Source organism: Prionailurus bengalensis, chromosome C1 (genome assembly GCF_016509475.1).
Source record: "Prionailurus bengalensis isolate Pbe53 chromosome C1, Fcat_Pben_1.1_paternal_pri, whole genome shotgun sequence".
Classification (NCBI taxonomy): Eukaryota; Metazoa; Chordata; class Mammalia; order Carnivora; family Felidae; genus Prionailurus; species Prionailurus bengalensis.
The window spans coordinates 36761705-36786786 of NC_057345.1; the positions used below are offsets into that span (position 1 = coordinate 36761705).

General features: G+C 45.4%; 1 protein-coding gene across 1 annotated transcript in view; it reads left to right on the forward strand.

Annotated features, from left to right (window-relative positions):
• The window catches only part of RAD54L (RAD54 like), a 26279-nt gene continuing 1197 nt past the window's right edge, over positions 1–25082 (forward strand). The window contains exons 1-16 of the mRNA XM_043574865.1: positions 1–784; positions 890–976; positions 2232–2351; positions 8282–8342; positions 9064–9199; positions 9650–9719; positions 9819–10107; positions 10313–10437; positions 15797–15947; positions 19093–19219; positions 20431–20505; positions 20637–20767; positions 21549–21659; positions 21811–21934; positions 22293–22371; positions 22700–22879. Coding sequence (XP_043430800.1) covers positions 782–784; positions 890–976; positions 2232–2351; positions 8282–8342; positions 9064–9199; positions 9650–9719; positions 9819–10107; positions 10313–10437; positions 15797–15947; positions 19093–19219; positions 20431–20505; positions 20637–20767; positions 21549–21659; positions 21811–21934; positions 22293–22371; positions 22700–22879 — 1869 coding nt within the window. The 5' untranslated portion in view covers positions 1–781. The remainder of the gene's footprint in view (positions 785–889; positions 977–2231; positions 2352–8281; positions 8343–9063; positions 9200–9649; positions 9720–9818; positions 10108–10312; positions 10438–15796; positions 15948–19092; positions 19220–20430; positions 20506–20636; positions 20768–21548; positions 21660–21810; positions 21935–22292; positions 22372–22699; positions 22880–25082) is intronic.

Below are 25082 nucleotides of genomic sequence, written 5' to 3' on the forward strand. Positions count from 1 at the left end.
AGTCTCGGCCCATCGGTGACCACAGCACTAGGCCCACCCCCTTCCTGGGGCCGCGAGCGCCGAACTCCTCGAACGCAGCCAATGGGTGATGCGGCGGCAGCACCGCGGGAGGTTCGATTCACTGGGCCTGGCGCGTCCGGAGAGTCCCGGCGGCTGTTAACGCGCGCTTTGCGAAGAGGAAGGTTAAGCCGGGCTCCTTGGGCCCGGATTTACTTCTGCGACTCTTTCCAGCTCTTCCTGGGATTCCCCTCCCAAGCCTGGGTGTTTTACCTGTTCTGCCTGGACCCCTGCTCGACCTCCCCTAGTCCTGGCCTGGCTTCCGCGCTCCAGACCTGGGAAAAACCCCTCCGCAGTCGAGCGCCTAGCCCTCCCCAGGCCTCAGCTTTTCACCCCAGCCCCTTTTCCCCTGGCCTGTGATTACTTTTCCTCCTCAACTACTGCCTGCCATCACGTCCACTTGGACCATTATCCCAGCTCTGCTGAATCCGGCACTCCATCTGCCTCCTCCCTCTATCCCAGACTTTTACTCACCTTTCCTTGGATACTTCCTCTTTGGCCTGCTCTCCCGCCTTGGCTAACTGGCGACCGACACTCTCACAGTTTGGGCTCAAACTCCAGCCCCTGGCTGGATTCCCTCCATCCACACGCCCTCTTTAATTAGCTCATGCTTTCAATAATACAGCAGCCCGCTTTAATCCGCCCTGCTTCTGCATTCCCAGCTGTTGGGTGCCTTTGATCTTTGGCTGATGGGTACTTGACATCTTATGATCCTGAGCCCAGGATGGTAAGTATGGGCATAAGGGAGACTGTGGGGAGCCTTGTGTCTGGGTCTAGTGGACTCCGGCTGCAGGATCTCTGGAGATGCTCAGTTTGCATTTTCCCCTTACAGAGGAAGAGCTTAGCTCCTAGCCAGCTGGCCAAGAGAAAACCGGAAGGCAGACCTGGTGATGAGGAAGATTGGCAGCCTAGGACAGTGGTGAGTACTCTACCCCACAGGGGTATAGGACAGGTGGGATGCAGGACTCTTTGGACAGAAAGGAATCCTGGACTTGGTTTCTGGGGTTACACAGAATGAAGCTGGTCACCTCCAGAAACCTCTTCAGTAAACTTTTAATGAGTGCTTACTTTGCATCATCAGGCATTGAACAAGATAAAATCTTTGTTCTCAAGGTGCTTACTAAAATCTAATATAGCCTCAATTTTTCTGATAGAAAAGGATATTTCAAAGCCAAAGAGTTGGGCTTGGGTTGGGCCTTTTGGCTTCCTTGGGGGAAAAAATGGCTCCCCAATAGCAACTAGCTGCCTGCTTTTTTTCCTCTTTGTCCCCTGCCCAATATCACAGAATAGTAGAATACTATAGGGCCTGCCTTAGGGTCCTGAGCTCACTTGGGCTTAGATTAGAGGAGTGGTGCCCTTCTAGTCCCTCCTAATACTCAAGTACAGTTTGATTTTGGTCTGGGTCCTGTGCTCTGTTGCCTGCTTTTGAGGCTTTCTGGGGTTGGCTGTAGGCAGGACCTATATAAATAAAAATCAACAGGATAATGTAGCATGTACTTCAGAGATAGAGAGGAGTTAAAGAAGGGCTTGGCCACTGGAACTTTGGAGGAAGGGATTAGCTAAGGAAGGTCTAGAAGACAATTTTGGGCAGGGGCTGTATGTGAGAGGGGAAGAGACCCCGTGTTTGTTTCAGGTGTGTCTCGTAGGATCATTGAAAGTTCAAGTACTTTTGGCAAGCTGCTACAGGCTTGCCTGATAGTTCCATGGGGTCTTGCTCTGTAGTTGCACCATTGCTGGTGTGCAGGAGGCTCCTCTACCTGTGAGGGACAAGGCTGCCCCTTGTTACTCACATGGGTCTCAGATTTGAATTTGGGGCGGCACTTCGTGCAGCTGGGTCATAAATGTTGCTGTTTGCGGCTGGTTGCTACTAAAAAATGCTTTCAGTGCTAGTGTCCTCACTGCCTTGGTGTGGGCTGACTGGCTCACTTCATTCACTTCATCCAGTACCCTTCTTCAGATTGGACAAGTTCTGTAACCTCATTAACCTAAGGTTTTCTCACCTGCTAAATGAGTATAATAAATATTTATCATAGGATTACTGTGAAGATGATACACGATAATACATGTAAAGAGTTTAGCACAATGCCTGGCATTTAATAAGTGTGTTAAATGTAGTTGTCATTTTGGTAAACTCTGTGGTCTTCCAGATTTCACCTTTCCCAATACTCTTCTAGACTCCCAAGAAACAGAAATCCAACAGTGGGACCCAGAGCAAAGAGTGTTTCCTGTCGCCTTTTCGGAAACCTTTGACTCAACTAACGAATCGACCACCCAGTCTGGACAGTAGTCAACATGTAAGTCAGAATTGCTACCTGCTGGTAAATGTGTGTGCCCTGTGGAGGCACCTTTCTTGCTTTGTCTAGGGAGGCTTCTACTGTGGGTCCACCCACAGCCTCGAGGGCCTGGAAGAGTCCTGGCCTCTTGCCTTCTGAGATATGTTCCTGACTTGGAATCTCCCCTTGTTTAGAGCTATTTGGACACCAGATCTCAGGTGGCTCAGATTCCTGAGGAAAGGGAAGGCCATGGCAGGGTATTGGAACCACGATCCCCATGCCAGCTCAGTCTCTCACTCAGCCTAACTTACAGGTTTCATGTGTTTCCTATAGTAAAATCAAATGTAATCTTTACTATGACAGGTTCTGGACATTATCTCATGTAACTCATTTTTTAAGATGAGGAAACTGAGTCTCAGAGGGATTAAATAATGTGTCCCAAATTACAATTGCAGAGTAGTCAGAGCTGCTTAGTTTCACCAAAGCTTTTTCCACCAAACTTTCTGAGGACTGTTGTATTGAGCTCCGGCCTGGACCTCCAAAAATGTTTGGAATTTCTTAAGTGAATAAGTAATAAAGGTGTCTTTTATTATTCATAAAAAACCCTTTCAGCTACACCTGAGTTTATGTTAATGAGATTTCATTTGTAAAGTGCCTAACCTTGATGGCTGCTTACTAGGGGAACCAACCCACCAGTGGCCAATGTTTAATCAATCATCCCTATGTAATGAAGCCTCCATAAAACCCCAAACGGTCATGGTTTGGAGAGCTTACGAATAGGTGAACAGGAACTCATCCATGTGCCAGGAAGTGGCACATCCCAAACTCCAGAGGGACAGAAGCTCCTGTGCGCAGGACCCTTCCAGACCTTGCTCTATGTATCTCTTCTGGCTGTTCATATCCTTTATTTTATTAAAAAAAATTTTTTTTAATGTTTGCTTATTTTTGAGAGAGTGTGCTCACGCGAGCCGTGGAGGGGCAGAGAGAGAGAGGGAGACACAGAATCCAAAGCAGGCTCTGGGCTCTGAGCTGTCAGCATAGAGCTCGTCTCGGGGCTCAAACTCACGAACTGAACCATGAGACCATGACCTGAGCGGAAGTTGGATGCTTAACCAACTGAGCCACCCAGGCACCCCTGTTCATGTCCTTTAATAGCCTTTGTGATAAACTGGTAATCTAATGGGTAAACTTAGTTCCTGAGTTCTGTGAGCCACTCTAGAAAATTAATTAAACCCCAGGAGGGGGTTGGGACCCTCTGATCTAGAGCTTGTTGGTCAGAAGCACAGGGAGCAACCTGGATTTCGGATTGGTGTCTAAAGTGGTGGGGAGAGGCAGGCTTGTGAGACTGAGCCCCTAACGTGTGGGATCTGATGCTATCTCCAGGTAGGTAGTGTCAGAAATGAGTTAAACTATAGGATACCCAGGTGGTGCTGAATAATTTCTTGTATATAGAAAACACATCTGGTGTCAAGTGAAGTACTGCGGTAGAATGGGGGAGACATACAAGAGTGTGTTTTTCCTTTACAGGGACGTTTTGGAGGAAAAATGGGAATATATAGTGGACATTAGTTATTTGTCCGTTCAGCAAACATTTTAAAACATTTTTATGTAATACTTGATAAATACAAAGGAATATGCATATAACATGTGAGATAAAAAACACCTGTGAACCCGCCATCCTGCACTAAAACATCAAAGTCATAATCCCTTTTCCCATCCTGAGAGGTAACCACTATCCTGAATTATCTTCATCATCCCTTGCTTTTGTGATAGTTATGTGTATATAATTCACTAAATAATACATTGTTTAATGGTTTACTGAGCCGTTAAAAATGGTGTGTAGTTCTCTGGGACTTTTTTTTCTTTTAATTTTTAAAAATTTTAAAATATTTTTTTTTAATTTAGATTCAAGTTAGTTAACGTATAGTATTGGTTTCAGGAGTAGAATTTAGTGATTCATCACTTACATGCAACACCCAGTGCTCGTCCCAAAAAGTGCCCTCTTTAATGCCCATCACCCATTTAGTCCATCCCCCCACCCAGCACCCAGCCAGCAACCCTCAGTTCTCTATATTTAAGAGTCTCTTATGGTTTGCCTCCCTGTCTGTTTTAATCTTATTTTTCCTTCCCTTCCTATGGGACTCTTCATTCAGGATTCATTCAAGTTGTTCTATGTAAGCATATGACATAAGTGCAGGTGTAGTGGGAGTATACAACAGGGGTCTAACCACCTGGAGGTTGGTGAAGACTTGAATCTGAGGGGTAGGACGATTAGGTTGAGTCCTCAAGGATATGAGGAGTCAGCCAGGTGAAGAGAGTGGGAGGTGTTCTAGGTGTGTTCTAAAGGCAAAAGTGCCTCAGGCCCAGAAAAATCTTACAGTGCAGCCCTGGGGATGAGCACTTAGATGTGATGTGTTTTGAAGTCTGATAGGATATCTAGGTTTGGGGATAGTTGCAAGTATAGGTAGGTGTGGAGCCTAAGAGGAAGCTGGGGACTGGGAATAGATTTGGGATCCTTAGCATAGAGATGATATTTGACACCTCCAAAGTGTATTGGAGTGTCACAGTGAGTGTGCATTCAGGAGCTGAGAGACAATCCCTGAGCCCTGAGAAACAGACTTTTAAGGGGGTTAAGCAGAGAAAGAAGAGCTCATTAGGGGGCTGAGCATGAAGTTCTAGGTCCTGACCTAGAGGTCAGAATAGTAAGAGAGTGGTGTCATGGAATTCAAAGGCAGAGAATATTTGAGAAGAAGGAGTGGCCAGCTTTATCTTCTACCAACATAAGGATAGGGACATGTCCACTGGAATTAAGGTCATGTAAGCCATTGGTGATCTTGGCCAGTCATTTCAGAGGAGTAGAAATGGCAGAAGATACCAGGAGTGGAAGATTAGAAAAGGGAAGCAGACAATTTGTAGCAGTTTGAAAGGGAGGAGATAAGAGGTCAAAGGAATTTTTGTTTTTAAGATAGTTAAGCATGTTTTGAATGCTGGTGGGAAAGTGGTAGTAGAGAGGGAGAGGCTGAGATACAGGAAAGATCTAGCAGAACTGATTGAATCTCTCTGGAAGAGGGAAGTTTTGACCTTGGTGGGAAGGAGGGATACTCTTCCTCTTCTATCAGAAGGAAGGGATGGTATGAATTTTCAGTAACTAAATAAAGTGAGAGCATGCTCTCTCCCCTGCCTCTGTCAGTCTTACCAGACCAGATTTTCTGAAGCAGGCCATTGCAAGTCTTACAGGCTGTGCCCTCGTGTTTTTGGCCAGGGATGCTCATGCTAGTTGTACAAACTTGCAGTTCTCCCTGCGGACCCTATGGTTACTGGGTTTTATTGAAAGTCTTGCTTTTTAAATCTGTGCATAAGTTTTTGGCTACCCTGAGCCTCAAATCTAGCCTTCTGTATTGAACATATTGAAAAGAAGATTTCAGTTTTTTGGGGGTGCCTGGCTGGCTCAGTCAGTGGAGTGTGAGAATCTTAATATTGGGGTTGTAGTTTCATGCCCCACATTGGGACATTGAGTGTAGAGATTACTTTTTAAAAATCTCGGGGCGCCTGGGTGGTGCAGTCAGTTAAGCGTCCGACTTCAGCCAGGTCACGATCTCACGGTCCGGGAGTTCGAGCCCCGCGTCGGGCTCTGGGCTGATGGCTCAGAGCCTGGAGCCTGTTTCCGATTCTGTGTCTCCCTCTCTCTCTGCCCCTCCCCCGTTCATGCTCTGTCTCTCTGTCCCAAAAATAAATAAACGTTGAAAAAAAAAAATTAAAAAATAAATAAATAAATAAATAAAAATAAAAATAAAAAATCTCATTTCATTTCATTTCATTCATTTCATTTCATTATTTCATTTTTAGGGGGAGGTGCAAGTGAGTGAGGGGCAGAAAGAGAGAATCCCACAAGGGGCAGAGAGAGGGAGAGAAGCAGGGCTTGTGCTCACCCAAAGTGGGGCTCATGCTCACCCGAAGCGGTGTTTGAGCTCACCCGATGTGGGACTTAAAAAAAATCTTAGGGGAGTCTGGGTGGCTCAGTTGGTTAAGCATCCAACTTCGACTCAGGTCATGATCTCGCAGTTTGTGGGTTCAAGCCCCATGTTAGGCTCTGTGCTGACAGCTCAGAGCCTAGAGCCTGCTTTGGATTCTGTGTCTCTCCTTCTCTCTCTGCGCCTCCCCTGCTTGCGCTCTGGCTCTCAAAAATAAATGTAAAAAAAAAAATAATAATTTTTTTAAAATCTTTGAAAAAATTGTTTTAGAATTGAAGCTAAATTAGAAAGGAAATTAGAGTCCATCTCCTTTTCCTCTCCTTTGAAGAGTAGCTTTTTGATAGCATTTTTCATATATGTTTCTCATTATCATTGCTATTCATAATTATAATAAGCATAGCCAATATGCTTATTATAGTCAATAAAAGATTTTATTCAGCTGCAAAGAAATATGCAATTAACAGAGAATTTGGGCCTTCCTCCAACCTTCCCTTGTCATGTTATTTAATGTGATGAAGTTCAGTTCTCCACATTCTTTTTCTGTCTTCCAGTAGATTGTCAAATGTGTTCATTACATTTTTCCTATTTAAAGTACACTGAGTTTCTAGAAATTTATGATCAGTATAGCAGTGGGTCAGAATAAAAAGGTAAAAAATTTCAGGGCAAGACAGGTGTGCTTTTTTTCCCTATTAAACCTTTTTGTTTGAGGGGAGTATTTTTCATTATTTCTTTTTCCACTAATGTATTACCCATTAAAACTACCGTGAGGGGTTCTGTTTTTTCTCTTTGCTATCTTGGGTTTTAGCTCTTGTTTTGTTGAGGTTCACAGGCCATTGTAATTCCCCAGAGGGCTCAGGGACATTACACACACACACACACACACACACACACACACACACCCCCACACCCACCCCCACCCCCACACCCACACCCACCCCAGAACTTTAATGGGAGTTGTCAGAGTTGGCTCAGGGGCTGGTGCTATGGACTCCCCTACCTTCTCTCCCTATCTTCTCTCCTGCCCCAGCCTGACGTGGGTCTTGAACTCATGAACTGTGAGATCACCACCTCAGCCTAAACCAAGAGTTGGATGCTTAACCAACTGAGCCACCATGGCACCCCTCTGGTGTTTTCTTCTTAAGGTGCTGCACCCTAGGGAATATTTAATTGTCCTCACTGACATGGCCTTTCATGAATGAATGGGTCTAAGCCTTGTGGTTGATTGAGGTTGGTTACTTGCCAGTGGCACTCTCCTTTCCCTGAGTATTTGTGTTCTAAATGCACTCTCCTCTCCCTGAGTATTTGTGGAATCTTATGTAAAGCCTCAAAGATGAAAGCTGTTGTATAAAACCTAATAACCTAATAAGGAACACATGTCCTTATGTTTTTTTTTCTTTTAAGTTTTTTTCTTTTAAGTTTTTTTTCTTTTAAGTTTTTATTTATTTTGAGAGAGAGCACATGCATGTAATCTGGGTAGAGACAGACAGAAAATCCCAAGCAGGCCCTGTGCTGACCAGGGGTAGGGTGGGGTGGGGGAGCTCAGTCTTATGGACCATGAGATCATGACCTGAGCCGAAATCCGGAGCCAGACGCTTAGGTGCTCAGGTGCCTAGGTGGCTCACTTGGTTAAGCTTCAGACTTCAGCTTAAGTCATGATCTCCTGGTCCTTGAGTTCGAGCCCGCATCAGGCTCTCTGCTGACAACTCAGAGCCTGGAGCCTGCTTTGGATTCTGTGTCTCTCTCTCTGCCCTTTCCCCATGTGCACTGTCTCTCAAAATAAATAAGCATTAAAAAAGACGCTTAACTAACTGAGCCACCCATATGCCCCTCCTTATGTTCTAAATGCATCTGAGTGAGATGTAATCAAAATATAATACTCTGAATGTGTTTATTATCTTTAAATTTCAGACTGCATTTGTAGAAATATTATCCCCAAACCTCTCCAACCAGTCCTGAATCCCTGTTTCTTTTTCTTTTTAGGAAGCCTTTATTCGAAGCATTTTGTCAAAGCCTTTTAAAATTCCCATTCCAAATTATCAAGGTAAAAATAGAGACTTTTCTATCTTTTGAATCAATCATGTGCAAATGTATGATGAAATGAATAGAGGAAAACCTCTGCTTCTGTAATACGTACTTACTTTGGAATTGAAGATGCCAGCCCAGTGGTGTCTGTGTATGGAATGGCTCCAGAGGCTTGCATGAAGGCTGTATTTGATAGTTTGAGCAAGGGCTGCCACACCTGACTGCCCCTCATCTCCTTGGTGGGGATGTGCCAGTGCTCAGGAATCTCCTGGTGGGCCCAGGTGGTTGATGGGCCCAGGCTTCATTCAGTCTGAGTAATTTCAGTAGCATCTTGTGTCTGAGGTTGGCTGTGTCTGAGACCTGGGTTCTACAGCATTTTCCCTGACCTTTGTAGAGCATATTATTGTGCTAAAACTGGGACTGGAGAGGGAGGAGGCCAACTTTCAAGAACCCTCCATTTTGAAAGGCCCTTTGGGTTCCACATCTTTCTAGGATTGACTTGAGATGAACAAGACCCAACCCTCCAGAAGTTTATAGTTAAATGGAAGAAACAAAATGGGGAAAAACTGATCTGAAGCAGGTTGGGATAATGGTCGGGTAGAGGTGCCCCACTGGGTTTGGAGAGGTTCTGGGAGAGAGAAGGTCGTATGCAAGCTTAAAGGTCATATGAAAGATAAGTATTTAAGCTGGGCGTGCTGATCTCAATATAGAGCCCCAGGTGACAGATTGTTGGTTTCTAGGTCCTCTGGGCTCTCGTGCATTGGGCCTCAAAAGGGCTGGGGTCCGCCGGGCCCTCCATGACCCCTTGGAAGAAGGTGCCTTGGTTCTGTATGAGCCTCCCCCTCTGAGTGCCCACGACCAGCTGAAGCTTGACAAGTATGTGCATTGGTATTTCTTGAACAGGTTTGGTTTTCTGTTAAGTGCACATACCTGGGAGGGCAGAGGGAATTTTGGTGTGACTTTTTTTTTCCCCCTTGGGATTGGCATGCTTTCAGAGTGCTGTCATGACCACTGCATCATCCAGAGAGTGGGTAGGTGGGGAAGGAGAGTGTGTGGGGAAGAGCTTGTGGGCATGTCCAGTTGGTGGGGGTTCCTCACCCTTCCTGCCAAGCTTGCTCAAGGGAGCAGGAGGGATTGATGACACAGGGAGCCCTCTCCTCACCTTCTAACTCCTGGAGCAAAATTTTGCTATGGTTTGATTATCAGGCTAAGAAGGTCTTCTCTTAGGCAGCTGCCTCTGGCCTCTAGATCAGCAGGACACAACTTCCTGAGGGTGTGGCCTTGCACATGTCTGAGCACTATATTTTCTTTGCTGTGTTTTCTCAGGGAAAAACTCCCTGTCCATGTGGTTGTTGATCCCATTCTCAGTAAGGTCTTACGGCCCCATCAGAGAGAGGTAAGGGGAGCTGGGGTAAAGAGGTATGAGATGGGAGGCTGTCATCCCTGGGGCTGCAGCATTGTGGATCAAAGTGGCCTGAATGCTGTTATTCCCCAGGGAGTAAAGTTCCTGTGGGAGTGTGTCACCAGTCGGCGCATCCCTGGCAGCCACGGCTGTATCATGGCTGATGAGATGGGTCTGGGCAAGACGCTGCAGTGCATCACGTTGATGTGGACGCTTTTGCGCCAGAGTCCAGAGTGCAAACCGGAAATTGACAAGGCAGTGGTGGTGTCACCCTCCAGCCTAGTGAAGAACTGGTACAATGAAGTTGGGAAATGGCTTGCAGGGAGGATCCAACCTCTGGCCATTGATGGAGGCTCTAAGGACGAGATAGACCAAAAACTGGGTATGGAGCCTTAACTCTTCCATAGAGCTTGCTCGCTTCTTGTGTGTATGCTCACTGATGGCCAGTAGGTTGAGGGCACTGAGGGGGTGGAAGAGAATTCCATGGAAAATAATTGAAGTAGTTTCAGGCTAAATTAAAGAACCGTGAAACTTTTTTTGTTTAAGGTATTCTGAGATTTGTTCCCTTGACCTGTTTTCTGTTGTAGAAGGATTCATGAACCAGCGTGGAGCCCGAGTGCCTTCTCCCATCCTTATCATTTCCTATGAGACATTCCGCCTTCACGTTGGAATCCTCCAGAAAGGGAGTGTTGGACTGGTCATCTGTGATGAGGTACTTGCCTCTCAGCAGTCTGGGTGGTAGGAGGAAGTGTTGAAATCTCCTAATAACTGCCATCCAAAGGCTGTGCCAGTCACCAGGGAATATTAAGGACAGAGCTTGTTGCCTTAGAGGACGCAAGTGAGAGGGAGAGCCTTTGATACCAGCCTGCCAAAAGGGATTAAGCAGTGCTTGGAACTTGAGGAGGGTGAGGTACTGTGGGCTGTTTGATTGCTTCCAGTCAGTATTCTTAGACTGAAGAAGGACTTTGAAGGATGAGAGGGATTTGGATAGGTGGAGACAGACTGTATAGTGTTTAAGGGAACAGGTTCTGGAGTCAGACTAGTTTTGTTTGTTTGTTTTTTAATATTTATTTTTGAGAGAGAGAGAGAGACATGGAGTGTGAGTGGGGGAGGGGCAGAGAGAGAGAGGGAGACACAGAATCTGAAGTGGGCTCCAGACTCTGAGGTGTCAGCACAGAGCCTGATGTGGGGCTCCAGCCCACAAGCTGTGAGATCATGACCTGAGCCAAAGTCAGACATTTAACCGGCTGAGCCATCCAGGCACCCCAAGAGTCAGACTTGTTTTCAAATTCTAGCTCTTCTACTTACCAGTAAAATGACGTCGGACAAGTTACTTAACCACCCGAGCCTCTATTTTCACGTCAGTAAAATGGGCTTATAATATTTGTTTCATGGGTTATTGTGAGGGTTAAATGAGGTGAATGAGGGAAAGCTCTTACCAAGTGCCTGGTATGTCCTAAGACTTTGGTAAAGGTCATAGAACTCTGTTTTTTTATTCTAGGCTGGGGGAATGCATATGAACAGAAGCACAGAGGTAGGAAAGTCCAGTGTGGACAGTCCATACACCTTACACCAGTCCATATTGACTCGCTGGGACAGAGGGAAATGTGGCAGTAGTTACTTACTAGCTTTTTCCACCACTATGCATGAATGGTGGTAATGATGCTACTACTTAGAAAGGAATGAGGGTGGTGGGAGCTTCCCAGTATAAAGAATTTTCCAGGGGCACCTGGGTAGCTCATTCAGTTAAGAGTCCAACTCTTGGTTTCCGCTCAGGTCATGATCTCATGGTTTGTGGGTTTGAGCCCCGCGTTGGGCTCTGCGCTGACAGTGCAGAGCCTGCTTAAGATTCTCTCTCTCCCTCTCTCTGCCCCTCCCCCCTGCTCGCGCTTTCAAGGTCTCTCTCAAAATAAATAAACTTAAAAAATGAATTTTCCAGGTTTTCAGGGTGCTTGGCTACCCTGAGGCTGCTACCATTATTTGTACCTCTTGGGAAGAATTAAGGCCACCTTGCACACCCCTGGGTCTTTAGTGGAGATGTGGCTGAAAGACTTGGCCCCCATTTGTCAACTGATTGGGAAGCTTGACTGTGCTCTGGGAATTGTAGGTTATTAGCTCAGTATCCGAGGGACTTTTGGGACAGGACAGAGAAGAAAGGCTTACTTTTGGGATGCCATGCTTGCTACTTATAAGCTCTTTCCCAATTAGGCTTTTGTCCTTAATAAAGAGTTAGTCATTGTTGGGCAAGTGTGCCAACTTCTGATACCTTGATGGGCTGTTCTTGTAAGAGTAAAGGATATAGGAGGTTGAGGTAGGTTTTATGTGTGATAAACCCTATGAAGCTCAGGGTCCTAGCCCATCTGGATTTTATTCTGCTCTGTAGTGTTTTCTTTCTCATTCTCTCTTGTTTTCTGAGCTGACTCTGCAGGGCAGAAGGGACCAGGCTGCTGCTTGTCACACTTAGCATCCTGGCCTGCCTTTTTACTCATCTACCTTTTATTTGTCAGCAGTTTGTCAATTGTCAGAGACCTGAGGAAGCCAGTCCTGGAAGACTGCCTACTCTAGGAGGAGTTTGTCCTGTTCATACCCACAACTTCCTTCTAGCTGATGGGTCTTTCTGGAACACAGAAGTGCTGCGTAATAACTCTGTGTACAAAATCTTTGATCCCTCATAGTAACCTGAGCTAGGTTACTCAGGTTACTCAGGTTACTAGAGCAAGTCAGAAGACATGGGGTCAGCCTTGGTGTTGCCACTTGTAAGCACAATGCAGAAGAGACTGCTCAGAGACTCAGTGACTTCTGTACAGTGGATGGCACAGGGTATGCCTGAAAGGGACACGATCCTGATCAGAGAGATCTATGGAAGCATTTTGGAAAGTGTATGAATAGGTGAGGGATTGACATCATTGTCATCTCCATTTTGGAGGTTAGGAGTGCAGTGACTTGCCTAGGGTTTCCCCTGTGAGGACCTAGTGAGCTGGGACTTGAATTCAGGCCTGGGGTTTTAAGACTGGGCTCTTATCCCTTAGTGCCTTGGATATAATCCAAAACGTGGTATAGGAAGCTTGGCTTAGGTATGGAAAGACTGGCCCTTTTGTCTTTAAAAAGGATAAACGGAGAACTCTGCCAGAACAGAAATTCAGCAGCAGCTTATTTTTTTTTTTTTTATTTTTTTTCAACGTTTTTTATTTATTTTTGGGACAGAGAGAGACAGAGCATGAACGGGGGAGGGGCAGAGAGAGAGGGAGACACAGAATGGGAAACAGGCTCCAGGCTCCGAGCCATCAGCCCAGAGCCCGACGCGGGGCTCGAACTCACGGACCGCGAGATCGTGACCTGGCTGAAGTCGGACGCTTAACCGACTGCGCCACCCAGGCGCCCCAGCAGCAGCTTATTAATAAGAGCTCTGACAGCTTTTCATCTGGCCAAATATTTGATTTGCTGAGATGCCAGAGTTTGGGTCTTATTTTTATTATTTTTTTAAAATTTTATTTTTAAGCAATCTCTAACACGGGGGCTCAAACTGAGGACTCTGAGATCAAGAGTAGCATACTCTTCCGACTGAGCCAGCCAGGCAACCCAGAGAGTTTGGGTTTTAAATCTGTGGGTGATGGTGGGAGGAGCTGGGTCTGGAGCTGGGGTGTTCCCATAGGGAGCTGGTATTGGCTTTCACTTCCACAGAGACCCACAGGGATAGTGTGTCAGCCCAGTTCATTTGTTGGATTATTTATTAAGTGCCTGTCATGCATCAGGCCCTGGGAATCCCATTGATATCTGCCCTCAGGGAGCTTCAGTTTAGAGGGACCCAATTGTTGACCCCTATTTCCCTAGGGTATTTTTTGGGTTTTTCTGTTTGTTAAAAAAAATTTTTTTTTAATGTTTATTTTTGAGAGAGAGAGAGAGAGCACAAGCAGGAGAAGGGCAGAGAGAGAGGGAGACAAGAATGCAACGCAGGCTCCAGGCTCTGAGCTGTCAGCACAGAGCCCTACGTGGGGCTTGAACCCAAGAACCGCAAGATCATGACATAAGCCAAAGTTGAACGTTTAACTGACTGAGCCACCCAGGTGCCCTTCCCTGGGGTCCTTTGGGGAATTTCCTCACAAGCTTCAAGTTTTATTTCCCTCTTTGACTCCAAAGTCTCAGCCTTCTGTTTTCAGGACTAGTGCTTGGAGCCTCTAATCATTTTTTATTTTTTTGTTTGTTTTGGATATCTTAAAAATTATTTTAATTGAAATGTAATTGACATGACATTGTATTAGTCTTAGGTATACAACATCCAGTCATTTTTAAAGATTAAAACTCTATGTCTAATTCTTCTTTAATAGTAACGTTGGTTATTCTTTCATTTAGCAAACATTTACTGAGCAGTTCTCTGTGGGGGACTCTGTCATGTACACCAAGTTATATAAAGGCAAATCTGACATGGTCTCTGTTTGAAGAAGTTCCTGTCTAGGTGAGGAGATTGAGTACATACAGTAGAGTATGATTAGTACTCTGTGTAGCAGTAGACGAGAGGCAGAGTAGTACAGTGCCCAGATTTTGGAATCACACAGACCTGAGTTCAAATCCTAGTTCTGCTACTTCCTTAAAAAAATTGTTTTATGTTTATTCATTTTTGAAAGACAGACAGCACAAGCAGGGGTGGGGCAGAGAGGGAGGGGGCACAGAATCCGAAGCAGGCTGCAGGCTCTGAGCTGCCAGCACAGAGCCCGATGTGGGGCTCGAACTTATGAACCGCGAGATCATGACCTGAGCCGAAGTCAGACACTCAACTGACTGAGCCGCCCAGGCACCCCCTAGTTCTGCTACTTTTTACCAGTGTGGGATTTTGGTGTGTTCACCTTTCTGAACTTCATTTTCTCTAAAATAGGTATTACAATTCCCACTCATCTAATTGTTATCTGGATTATAGAAGAGAATATACAGGAAGTGCTGCTTATTAGTCCAGTGCCTGGCACTTGGAAAAGATTTAGTAAACAGCTATTATGTACAGAGTGCCATAGGAGCATGGAAGTGGGAGACACCAACAGCTTGGGGTCAGTGAGGAGGGCTTTGCATCGGAGGTGACATTGAGGAATTTGCCTGTGGGAGAGAATTCTGGGCAGAGGAATGGCATGGGCAAAGAGACCTAAGGAACTCCAACATTAGGAGTGAGGAGGAGTTATGGCTTCCTGGACTAAGACGAGCTGTGAAGACTTGTCAGAGAAGTTAGCTGGGGTCTTACTGAGAAGTGCTAAACTAATGAGCTTGGACTTGATCCTAGACACAGGAGGGTCAGTAGAGGGTCTGTGTTTAATTTCATCGTACAAGGCTGGCCAGAGGGAGCATGCTGACTTGTTTCTCCATTCTTTCATTGGTGGTTGCATTTGGGGCTGAAATGGGGACTGTGGATAGAACAGGAGCAGGCTTGATCTTGCCCATGTGATTCTTAGGGAAAGAGGGAAGATGATAGGGTCCTTTACCACTTCCTTGAAAAGGGCTTAAAAGAGAGAAGTAACAGGGTGTGTATGAAGGATGGGTGACGAATTGGGGAAGAGATACAAAGGGAGGAAGAGAGGCTCTTAGGATTCTGCAGGGAGCGGGAAGAAGGAGCCTGGGCCAAGTCCAGAGGGACTTGGGCTCTGACAACCCAGACATGGCCTGTAAACCAATCTAGAAAGCATCTGGCTCAGGAGGTGTTCTGGGTTGGTTTGGCTAGTGGGAAGGGAGGATTCCCTGAAAGCATGGGTCACTAATGTGGCTGAATGTCTCTGAAGAGGATAGGCAGGCTGCTAGGGCTCTGGAGGTTAGGGCAGGGAAAAGGAGGTGAGGTAATAATCCAGGGAATCGTTGTTTTATGGATGGATGTAACACTAGTGGTCTGGAAACTGAAGGTCTGTCTCTTGAACATGACATTTCTCCGTAAGCAAGCAGGTAGGTTCTCATTCTTGCTGTGCCCTGCCCAGTTCCTAAGGCCCCAGAACTTGTAATGTTTGATTCCTCTTTCCTCTTTTCCTGTCTACACAAGACTTTGCTATCATTAGGGATGCCTTTTCATGCCCAGGCCTAAGTGAGAATTAATTTCCTTGCAGGGGCACAGACTTAAGAACTCTGAGAATCAGACTTACCAGGCCCTGGACAGCTTGAACACCAGCCGGCGGGTGCTTATCTCTGGGACCCCCATCCAGAATGATCTCCTTGAGTATTTCAGCTTGGTACATTTTGTTAATTCGGGCATTCTAGGTAAGATTCCAGCCTTGTCTGCTGCATTGGAGAGGAACCTTGCCTTGGCCTTGGGAGTATAACTCTAGCTGAAGAGAGAAAGGAGAGAATGCTAGTTATAACACGTGGGTCACTAGTCACTCTTGTAGGAAGGCTTCTCTTGTCAGGGAGTAGCAAAGCCATTGGGAGACCGTGGTTCTGCTGAACAGCTCAGCAAGGACCACTGTAGCCATTTTTCCAGTACAGAGGTAGCAGGGGCTATGCACAGTATGGTGTCACTATGAGCTGGGGGTGGAAACACTACCCCTAGGCATTTTTGCTCATTGCATTGTAGCTGCCTCATAAGAGCTTTGGCCTCAGAACAGACTGTCTTGGGCTGTTTTGTTTTGTTCTAAACTACTTTTTAGTGTACAATTCAGTGTCCTGAAATATACTTACATTGTTGTGCAAATATCACCACCATCCATCTCCAGAACTTTTTTCATCTTTCAGAACTGAAACTCTACCCATTAAATAATAACTCCCCATGTCCCATCCCCCCTCACCTCCCAGCCTCTGGAAACCACAGGTGGACAGTTCTTGCGCTTAAATATCTATGGGAGGATGTCTTAGTGCCACCTCAACTTGCTGTTGCTCAGGAAGATGGCTTTAGGCAAGAACCAGCTAAGCAGTAGAATTTTCATGTGAACACATTTGTGTAACCACTATCAGATCAATTACTGCCACCATCTCAGTGACACCCCCTTCTAATCATTATTCTCACCTTTTCCCCCAGAAATCTCTTCTGACTCAAGATTGGTTTGTCCTATTTTTGAACTTTTGTAAATGGAATAATACAGTATTCCTTGGCATCTAGTTTCTTTTTGTTCATTATGTTTGTGAGATCAGTCCATGTTGTGCAGTAGTTTGTTTTCTTGTTTGTGTATTTCATTTTCATGAGTATACCAGGCTTTATCTGTTCTGTTGGACAGTTGAGTTTCCAGTTTTTTATTCTTTTGAATAATGATGTAAACATTTTTGTACATGTCTTTACCTGAGCATAGTATGCATTTCTGTTGTGTACATATGCATTCTCTGTCCTATGAGTGGATTTCTGGGGTATGCATGTGTTTAGTTCATGTGTTATGCATGTATTCAGCTCTAGTAGATACTCTGGCTTTCTTTCCAAAGTGTGCCAGAAGTGTATGAGAATTCTAGTGTCTCTACATGAGGGGTCAGTAAATTTTTTCTTAAAGGGATAGGTAGTATTTTAGGTTTGCAGGCCTGTCTCTGTTACAACTACTCATTTCATACTGTAGTATGAAAGCAGCCATAAAGTATAAATGAATGGGCATGGTTGTGTTCTAATAAAACTTTATTTACAGAAACATGTGGCTGACCCATGGCTGTAGTTAGCTCACCTCTACTCTATACCATGACTAATATTTATCTTAAGAAAAATTTTTTCCGCCCTCCCTGCCCTCACCATGGACTTGTCAGGGCACTGATGAGCCGAACTTCAGGGCCACATGGGAGCCAGTCTGTGATGCACTCTGAGGGGAGGGGCCTCGTGCCTGCATTGAACCCGGTGAGGGCCCTGGTGGCTGACGTTTGTCTCCTGTTTGTAAAGCTCAGGTGTCTCTCGAGTCCTTGCACCAGGCAAGGAGAAAAATTAAAGATTTGGGGTTCCCCCCCCCAATTTTTTTTTTAATTTTAGTAATTCTAGTGGGTGTTTAGTGATACCTTATTGTGTTTACCTAATGTTTAATAAAGTTGAATACCTTTTAATATGTTTATTGGCCATTTAGAGAGCCTCATATGTGAGATAACCTGCCCTTTTTATTCCTGGCCAAGAGAAAAATGTACCCATTAAACAAGTATTTCCTATCTCTCCTTAACCTCAAACTCTGGCAACCACCAATCTTCTTTCTATCTCTATGAATTTGTCTATTCTGGACAGTTCATATAAATGGAATTCTACAATATGTTACCTTTTGTGTTGATTTCTTTTACTTAGTATAATATTTCAGCTGCGTTGTAGCATGTATCATACATGCTACTTCATCTCTTATGAGCAGCATATAGATGGGCTTTAAAAAAAAAAAGCCCAGTCTGACAATTGTATGGTCTTTTAATTGGATTATTTGGTCCATTTATATATAATGTAATTAGTTATATATTTGAGTTTTAACCTACTTGGCCTTTCAAGTCTCCACTGCTTTGGTTAGCTTTCTGATCCATTCAAACAGAAATTGCCTATAATTTGTTCAGCTTTGTTCTTGGCAGGAAGGTGGTTTGTAACAGAGCAGTCTGTCATTATTGGCAGTGGGATAATCATTCTGTTTTTGTTTTTGTTTTTTTTAATTAAAAATTTTAATACAGTTCTAATCAGTGTGCCAGGTTCATTTCACCTCCTTCACTGCCAGACCTGGAGGTAGGGATTGCTTCAGTTTCTCTGCCTTTTTTTTTTTTGTGATGACCAAGCTGCATGAAACTTTCACCTTCACATTATCCTTATGTTTTCCTTATGTTTTCAATTTTTTAAGAAGGAAGTTGATACAGTATTTTTTTTGTTTTGTTTTTTGTTTATTTTTGAGAGAGAGAGTGCCAGAGGTGCAAAGAGAGGGAGACACGGACTCTGAAGGAGTCTCCAGGCTCTGAGCTGTCCACGCAGAGTCCCATGAAGGGTTTGAACCCCTGAACCATGAGATCATGACCTGAGCTGAAGTTGGAAGCTTAACCAACTGAGCCATCCAGGCACCCTTTTTTTTTTTTTTTTTTTGCTTGAGAAAGAGAATCTCATGAGGGGCAGAGAGGGAGAGGGAGAGAGAGAGAAGCAGGGTTTGAGCTCATCCAAAGTGGCACTCGAGTTCACCTAATGTAGAACTCAAACTCACAAACTGTGACATCATGACCTGAGCTGAAGTCAGATGCTTAATGACTGAGCCACCCAAGCGCCCTTATGTTTCTTGATCTTGGCAGATTTGGCATCCTTTCATTTGGCTGTGAGCAAAAAGTCCTTGATTTCTTCAATTTTGTGAGGCCTGGCTAGGAGGGGTGCCGGGGAACACATGGCAAAAAGAGCAAGTGGCTAGAAGTGGGATGTAAAAGAGCGAGACTCCCCTACCTTTTTTTTTTTTTTTTTTTTTAATGTAGTATTTTATTTTTCCCTTCTCTCTTGTCTTAGGAACTGCCCATGAGTTCAAGAAGCATTTTGAGTTGCCAATTTTGAAGAGTCGAGATGCAGCTGCCAGTGAGGCCGACAGGCAGCTAGGAGAAGAGCGGCTACGGGAGCTCACCAGCATTGTGAATAGGTAATAGCGGGGTGGGTGCTGGGCTAGGCAGCAGCACCTTTTTTTTTTTTTTTTTTTAAGTGTTTATTTTGAGAGAGAGAGAGGGAGAGACAGAATCCCAGGCAGGTTCTGCACTGTCAGCACAGAGCCCAACGTGGGGCTCAGACTCATGAACCATGAGATCATGACCTGGGCCAAGACCGAGAGTTGGACACTTAACCGACTGAGCCACCCAGGTGCCCCAGCAGCACCTTTCTTTGGGATTTTCCCCCAAGTTAAGTTATCAGAATTGCCTACTAAACTATCCAAGTCCAATCCTTTGGTGCTTTGGCCCATGAGGCTGGGAAGGGAGTGGGATCTGTGCCCTGACTATAGCCACTGAATAAATGGAGAGGTCTTGCAAGCCAAGTCCCTGCTTTCTTCCTGGCCTGGACCCTGTGGTCTGGCTTTGGGCTGCTTAGCATCCTGCTGAGGAACCTCTTCTCTGATGCTGGTCTCCCTGAACAGAATATCCCTTGGAGCATTGTTAATACTTCAGAAGCTTCCTGTCAGTCAGTCTTAGACCTAAAGCACCAGACTTCCCTTCTCAGACCCCATAGTCTTCTGTGACAGGTAGAAATAGATCTGACTGATGGGTGTGGCTCCCAGACTAAGAGGGCTTTTCCATAGGGTCCACATAATCCAAAAGGCAAGTACATTCTAGATTCCCTGTTGTAGGTAATACACTTGATTTATATCCTGGAGTCCCGCCCTCTCTCCCTCCCAATTTTCGATGGCAGGAAGGAGAGTCACTATATTCTTAGGAGCTGCTCCTTAGGTGTCTGATCCCTGTCCTTCCTGGTCGGCCAGGAGGTATGGGCTTAATTTCATTGAACCTTGGGCCCTGTGGTATTTGGACAAGTGCAAGTAGAAACTCCTCTAAGGACTTGGTGGTTTGCAGCTTCCTTCTCCTGTCTGAGCACCAGGCTTAATGGGAGATCTTGGCCTTCTCTTGAAGACTAGCTAAACTTTTGAAGAGGAAGAGTTGTCACTGTAAGCTAGACTGTTCGAAAGAGTCTCTGTTCCCATGACTGAGACCCTGATAAAGATTTCTTTGCCATAGAGCTGATGTGTCTCTGACATTTGATTCTACAAAAGATACAGTCTTTTGGGTTCTTTGGGTGGTAGCTTTTATTCTAGTAGTTAGCAGGGCATTTTTACCAGCCTCTTGCCTTTTTATCTTCTCTCCCCAGGTGCCTGATACGGAGGACCTCTGATATCCTTTCTAAATATCTGCCTGTGAAAATTGAGCAGGTGGTTTGTTGTAGGTACTGAACTCAACTGAGGGGTGTAGAGTGTGTAAAAACTCAGCCCTTGAGTCATGGCTGGGCTCTCACAGTATTCTCAGGGCAGAGGTGTCGTCCAGCCTTTCCCACTAACCCAGCTACCCTTTTTTCAGGCTGACATCCCTTCAGACTGAGTTATACAAGAAGTTTCTGAGACAGGCCAAGCCAGCAGAAGAGTTGCGTGAGGGAAAGATGAGTGTGTCTTCCCTTTCTTCCATCACCTTGCTAAAGAAGCTTTGTAATCGTGAGTTGGGTCCATGTCCTGGGGTCCCCTGAGAGAGTAAGCAAGGAAGGCTAGGCTCCTGTAAGGTCCAGCCACCTTGACCAAAACTTGTCTAGAGTCCTCATAAAGGCCACCTGTGATTCCAGCCCTCCCCAAGGCATGAACCCTACATTTTGTACTCCATACCAGACCCTTTGCTTTGGAAAAGTTTGCTTACCCTTTGCCCAGCCCATGCTTGATGCTTGGGAGTATATGGGACTTGTGAGTACATGGGAGTATGCACGCACACCTGTGCATATAAAATGTTGGACACTGGGGCGCCTGGGTGGCGCAGTCGGTTAAGCGTCCGACTTCAGCCAGGTCACGATCTCACGGTCCGTGAGTTCGAGCCCCGCGTCAGGCTCTGGGCTGGTGGCTCAGAGCCTGGAGCCTGTTTCTGATTCTGTGTCTCCCTCTCCCTCTCTCTCTGCCCCTCCTCCGTTCATGCTCTGTCTCTCTCTGTCCCCCAAAAAATAAATAAACGTTGAAAAAAAAAAAATTAAAAAAAAAAAATGTTGGACAGGAGGAAAAATAACAAATCTTGCCCTCTGTGGTATAGTTCCCTTCTTGCTGGGAGAACACACTAGTAAGCAAGGTGGTCCTAGATGGAACTGACTGCAAACTAGGAATTGGAACCTGGTAAGTCTGGTGCTGAGGAAGGTCTGCTGGGTAGGCTTCTAGAGGAGATTCCAATGAGCATCGAAGTGGAAACTGGAAAGCACTGTAGCTGGCATTAGGGTTTTGTTTTTGTTGTTGTTTTCAGATCCAGCTCTAATCTATGACAAGTGTGTGGAAGAGGAGGGTGGCTTTGAAGGTGCCTTGGAAATATTCCCCCCTGGTTATAGCTCCAAGGCTCTAGAGCCCCAGCTATCAGGTAAGCCAGTCTTTGGGCTCCTCTGGGAGGAAAGGTGGGAAATTGTCTCTTTGTGCTAGATGTATCCTTACCTCAAGGCATGATATCAAAAGTAAGAATCCTGGGCCATGGGGATGGCCTGTTGGGAGCTAATGGTTGATGATTTCCCCAGGTAAGATGCTGGTCCTTGATTACATTCTGGCAGTGACCCGAAGCCGCAGCAGTGACAAAGTAGTGCTGGTGTCCAATTACACTCAGACATTGGACCTCTTTGAGAAGCTCTGCCGGGCTCGAAGGTAGGGAAGAGTCAAATCAGTTTGCCAAAGGAGTGCCTCCCCTACCGTCCCCCTAGGAAGAGTAGATGGTAGGTGTTCTGATTGGTGGATATGGGCAAGAAATGGGTGCAGGGGGGACTTCCCAGAAAATATCTGTTCTCTTACTGTGATGATCCTGACTCCATCTCCAAGCAGAATAGCCCCTGGCCCTTCAGGTACTTCCAGAGGACAGAGTCCTAGCCCTTAGTCCCCTGCCTCTCCCTTTGGGAGTTTAGGCCCTCAGGCTCTACATGAGTAGCCTCAAGCCTGGTTAGTTCAAGTCCTTCAGTAGCAAGCCTCTGCTTCCTTCTTGGGTTTTGATGTTTGAATTCCCCTTCAGGTACTTGTATGTCCGCTTGGATGGCACAATGTCCATTAAGAAGCGAGCCAAGATTGTAGAGCGCTTCAACAATCCATTGGTAAATGTGCAGCCCGTTTCCATACTACCAATGCAGTAACATCTGAATCAGTGGTTGATAGAGAAACTAGATGGGTGCTCTGCTTTAGGGTCTCTCTCTCTCTCTCTCTCTCTCTCTTTCTCCCCCCCCCCCCCCCCCCTGCCGCCCTTGGTGGGTGTGGTGGAATTAGCCTGGTTGGTGATGGTGGGGCTGGGAAATTGGTAGGCAAATTGGTGGTCCTCACAGCATAAGAGTACAGATGTATGAGAGAGAGAACTGTTGGCTGGACTGAATAGGATTCCAGTTCAGGCTGCAAGAGGTTCTTTTCTCCTGCTTCCTTTCTTTCCAGAGCCCTGACTTTGTCTTCATGCTGAGCAGCAAAGCTGGGGGTTGTGGCCTCAATCTCATTGGAGCAAACCGACTGGTCATGTTTGACCCTGACTGGAACCCGGCTAATGATGAACAAGCCATGGCCCGGGTCTGGCGTGATGGTCAAAAGAAGACCTGCTACATCTATCGCCTGCTGTCTGTAAGGATGATGACAGTGGTCAGAGTAGGGGTGGGTCGTGAAAAAGACCTTTAGGACCATCTTGGGTTTTTTCTCAGTACCTGTTTTGCCTCTGCCTCTAGCAGTGGCCAATCTATGGGCTTAGCCAGACCCCTGTATTTTTCTGTTCTTTCTCCCTCTCTCCACCCCATTCCTTCAAAACCTATGCCTCCTGATACCTGTTCAGTGGTTGACAAACTCCCCTGTGGCCTCATCTCTTCACAGGACACCTGCTTTCCCTCATACCTTGATTTCTACTGTGCACTTGCCTTGTAATCTTCTCATACTCCATGTGTCCCCTGGGACTAAGAAGTAGTATTGGCATTCTCCCAAGTTCTCAGTGATCAATCATACAGACTGTAGTTCTCTTTTAAAGCTCATGTTCTCTGACTTGACTACTCTCTTTTCTTCCTCGTCACTGTCATCTACCCTATGCTAGTTTCCTAATTCATTGATGACTTTGGATACCAGCTTAGTCTAGTCCTTCATTTCTTCCCCAAATTCAGATATCATCTTGACTTCAAGGACTATGCAGTTATCTAGCACTCTGGCTTCCATGTTTCCTTGACCTCATCTCTAATGACCAGTTCAACTCCTTCCCATTTAGTTACTCCCAAGGCCACACTCTGGAACTTTAGTAATGCCAAAACTATACACAGTACCCAAAACTATCATTCTATTCTCAACTTCCTGTCCTTCCAGTTTTCTCATATCTCCTATATCTGCTTTAGCCTAAATGTCCCTAGTACCTCACCTTTCCCCCAGTCTGGCTTCACTTCTCTTTGTTTGGCCTGATTCCTACTGTGCATCCTTTCAGTCACTCTTTCTGTAATACTCCAGTTGGATCACTACAACTGTTCTCAAGTTCTGCATCAGATAAAATTTGCGGGTGTAGATTAGCACTACCACAAATTCACATATTCCATTTTGGGCTGGGCTGTATCTCGTTTCTTTCAACAGCCACTTCAAGCCTTCACCACTTCCCTCAAGTTTCTTACCTAACCCTGTCTCTCATTCTTTTTGCAGAGACCTTGTCTTCTGCTTCACAGAAAAAAATGTAGGCTACCAGGCTTGAGTTCTCTTACCTGTCTTTTGTGTATCTCTAGACCTGCCCTTCCCTTCCCATCTCAGAGGAAGATAATTTCCTTCTTTGAGCTTCATCATTCCAGCTCTGCCCTGGATTGTTTTCCTTCTTTCTTAGTTGATTAAGGTCTCTCTTATTTACCTAAGTCTATAAACATGCTGAGCTAGCTCTCACCATTTAATTCTCTGTCCTATTGTAGCTACTACCTTGGGTTACTTTCCGTGCGTTCACCGTCACATTTTTCCAAAGCCTACAGATTAACTTCACTTCCTCATCTTCTATTCACTCATCAGACCGCTTTTGAACTTGCTTTTGAATGTAATATTGGCTTCCTAATTGCCAGAACAAGAAACTCTTGATTTTTCCTCTGTGTGTCTGACACTGTTGACTGCTAGTCTTTAAAATTCTATTCTCTTTGGAAATTCCACTCTGGTTTTCCTATCTCTGTGATTACTCTTTATATTGACAAATCTCTAAATGTTTAGCCAAGATCTCTTACCTGAGTTTTAGACCCATATTTCCATCACCTATTGTACATTTCCACTTGTATGTCTCATGAACACTTTAGATGCAAGGTGACTAAATTCATTTCCTTTCTGAATTTTGTCATTTAATGGCTCCATTATCCAACCAACCCAAATCTGGGTATCATCCTACTGGACCATTCCCTGTCTCCTAACAACAAATCACTATTTGTCTTCTGGCAATTTCCTTATCTAACCTTCCTCTTTACCCTGTGCTAAAGTCACAGTTCTCTTTCACTTGGATACTGCAGCAGCTTCCTAATGCTTTACCTTTGGTCTTAACCTGTTCTTCACATATTGCTTCCAGAATGAACTTTCCAAAAATCCTGATTTTGCTTTTCATCACTTGCAGGACAAGGCAAAGCTCTTTCAGCCTGGCATCCATATTTCTCCGGTATGGCCTCTGCTGACTTACTCAGTCCCAGCTCTTACTACACTCCCACCATCCTCAAGACAGGCTCAACTCCTCAGTCCTCCAGTAGGCCAGGCTTATGCCTTTGTCCTATGTGGGGCCTATGAGCTTTCCTTCTCTCTTCCCTTGTAAACCATCTATTCATTTTTTACGATTCAACTCAAG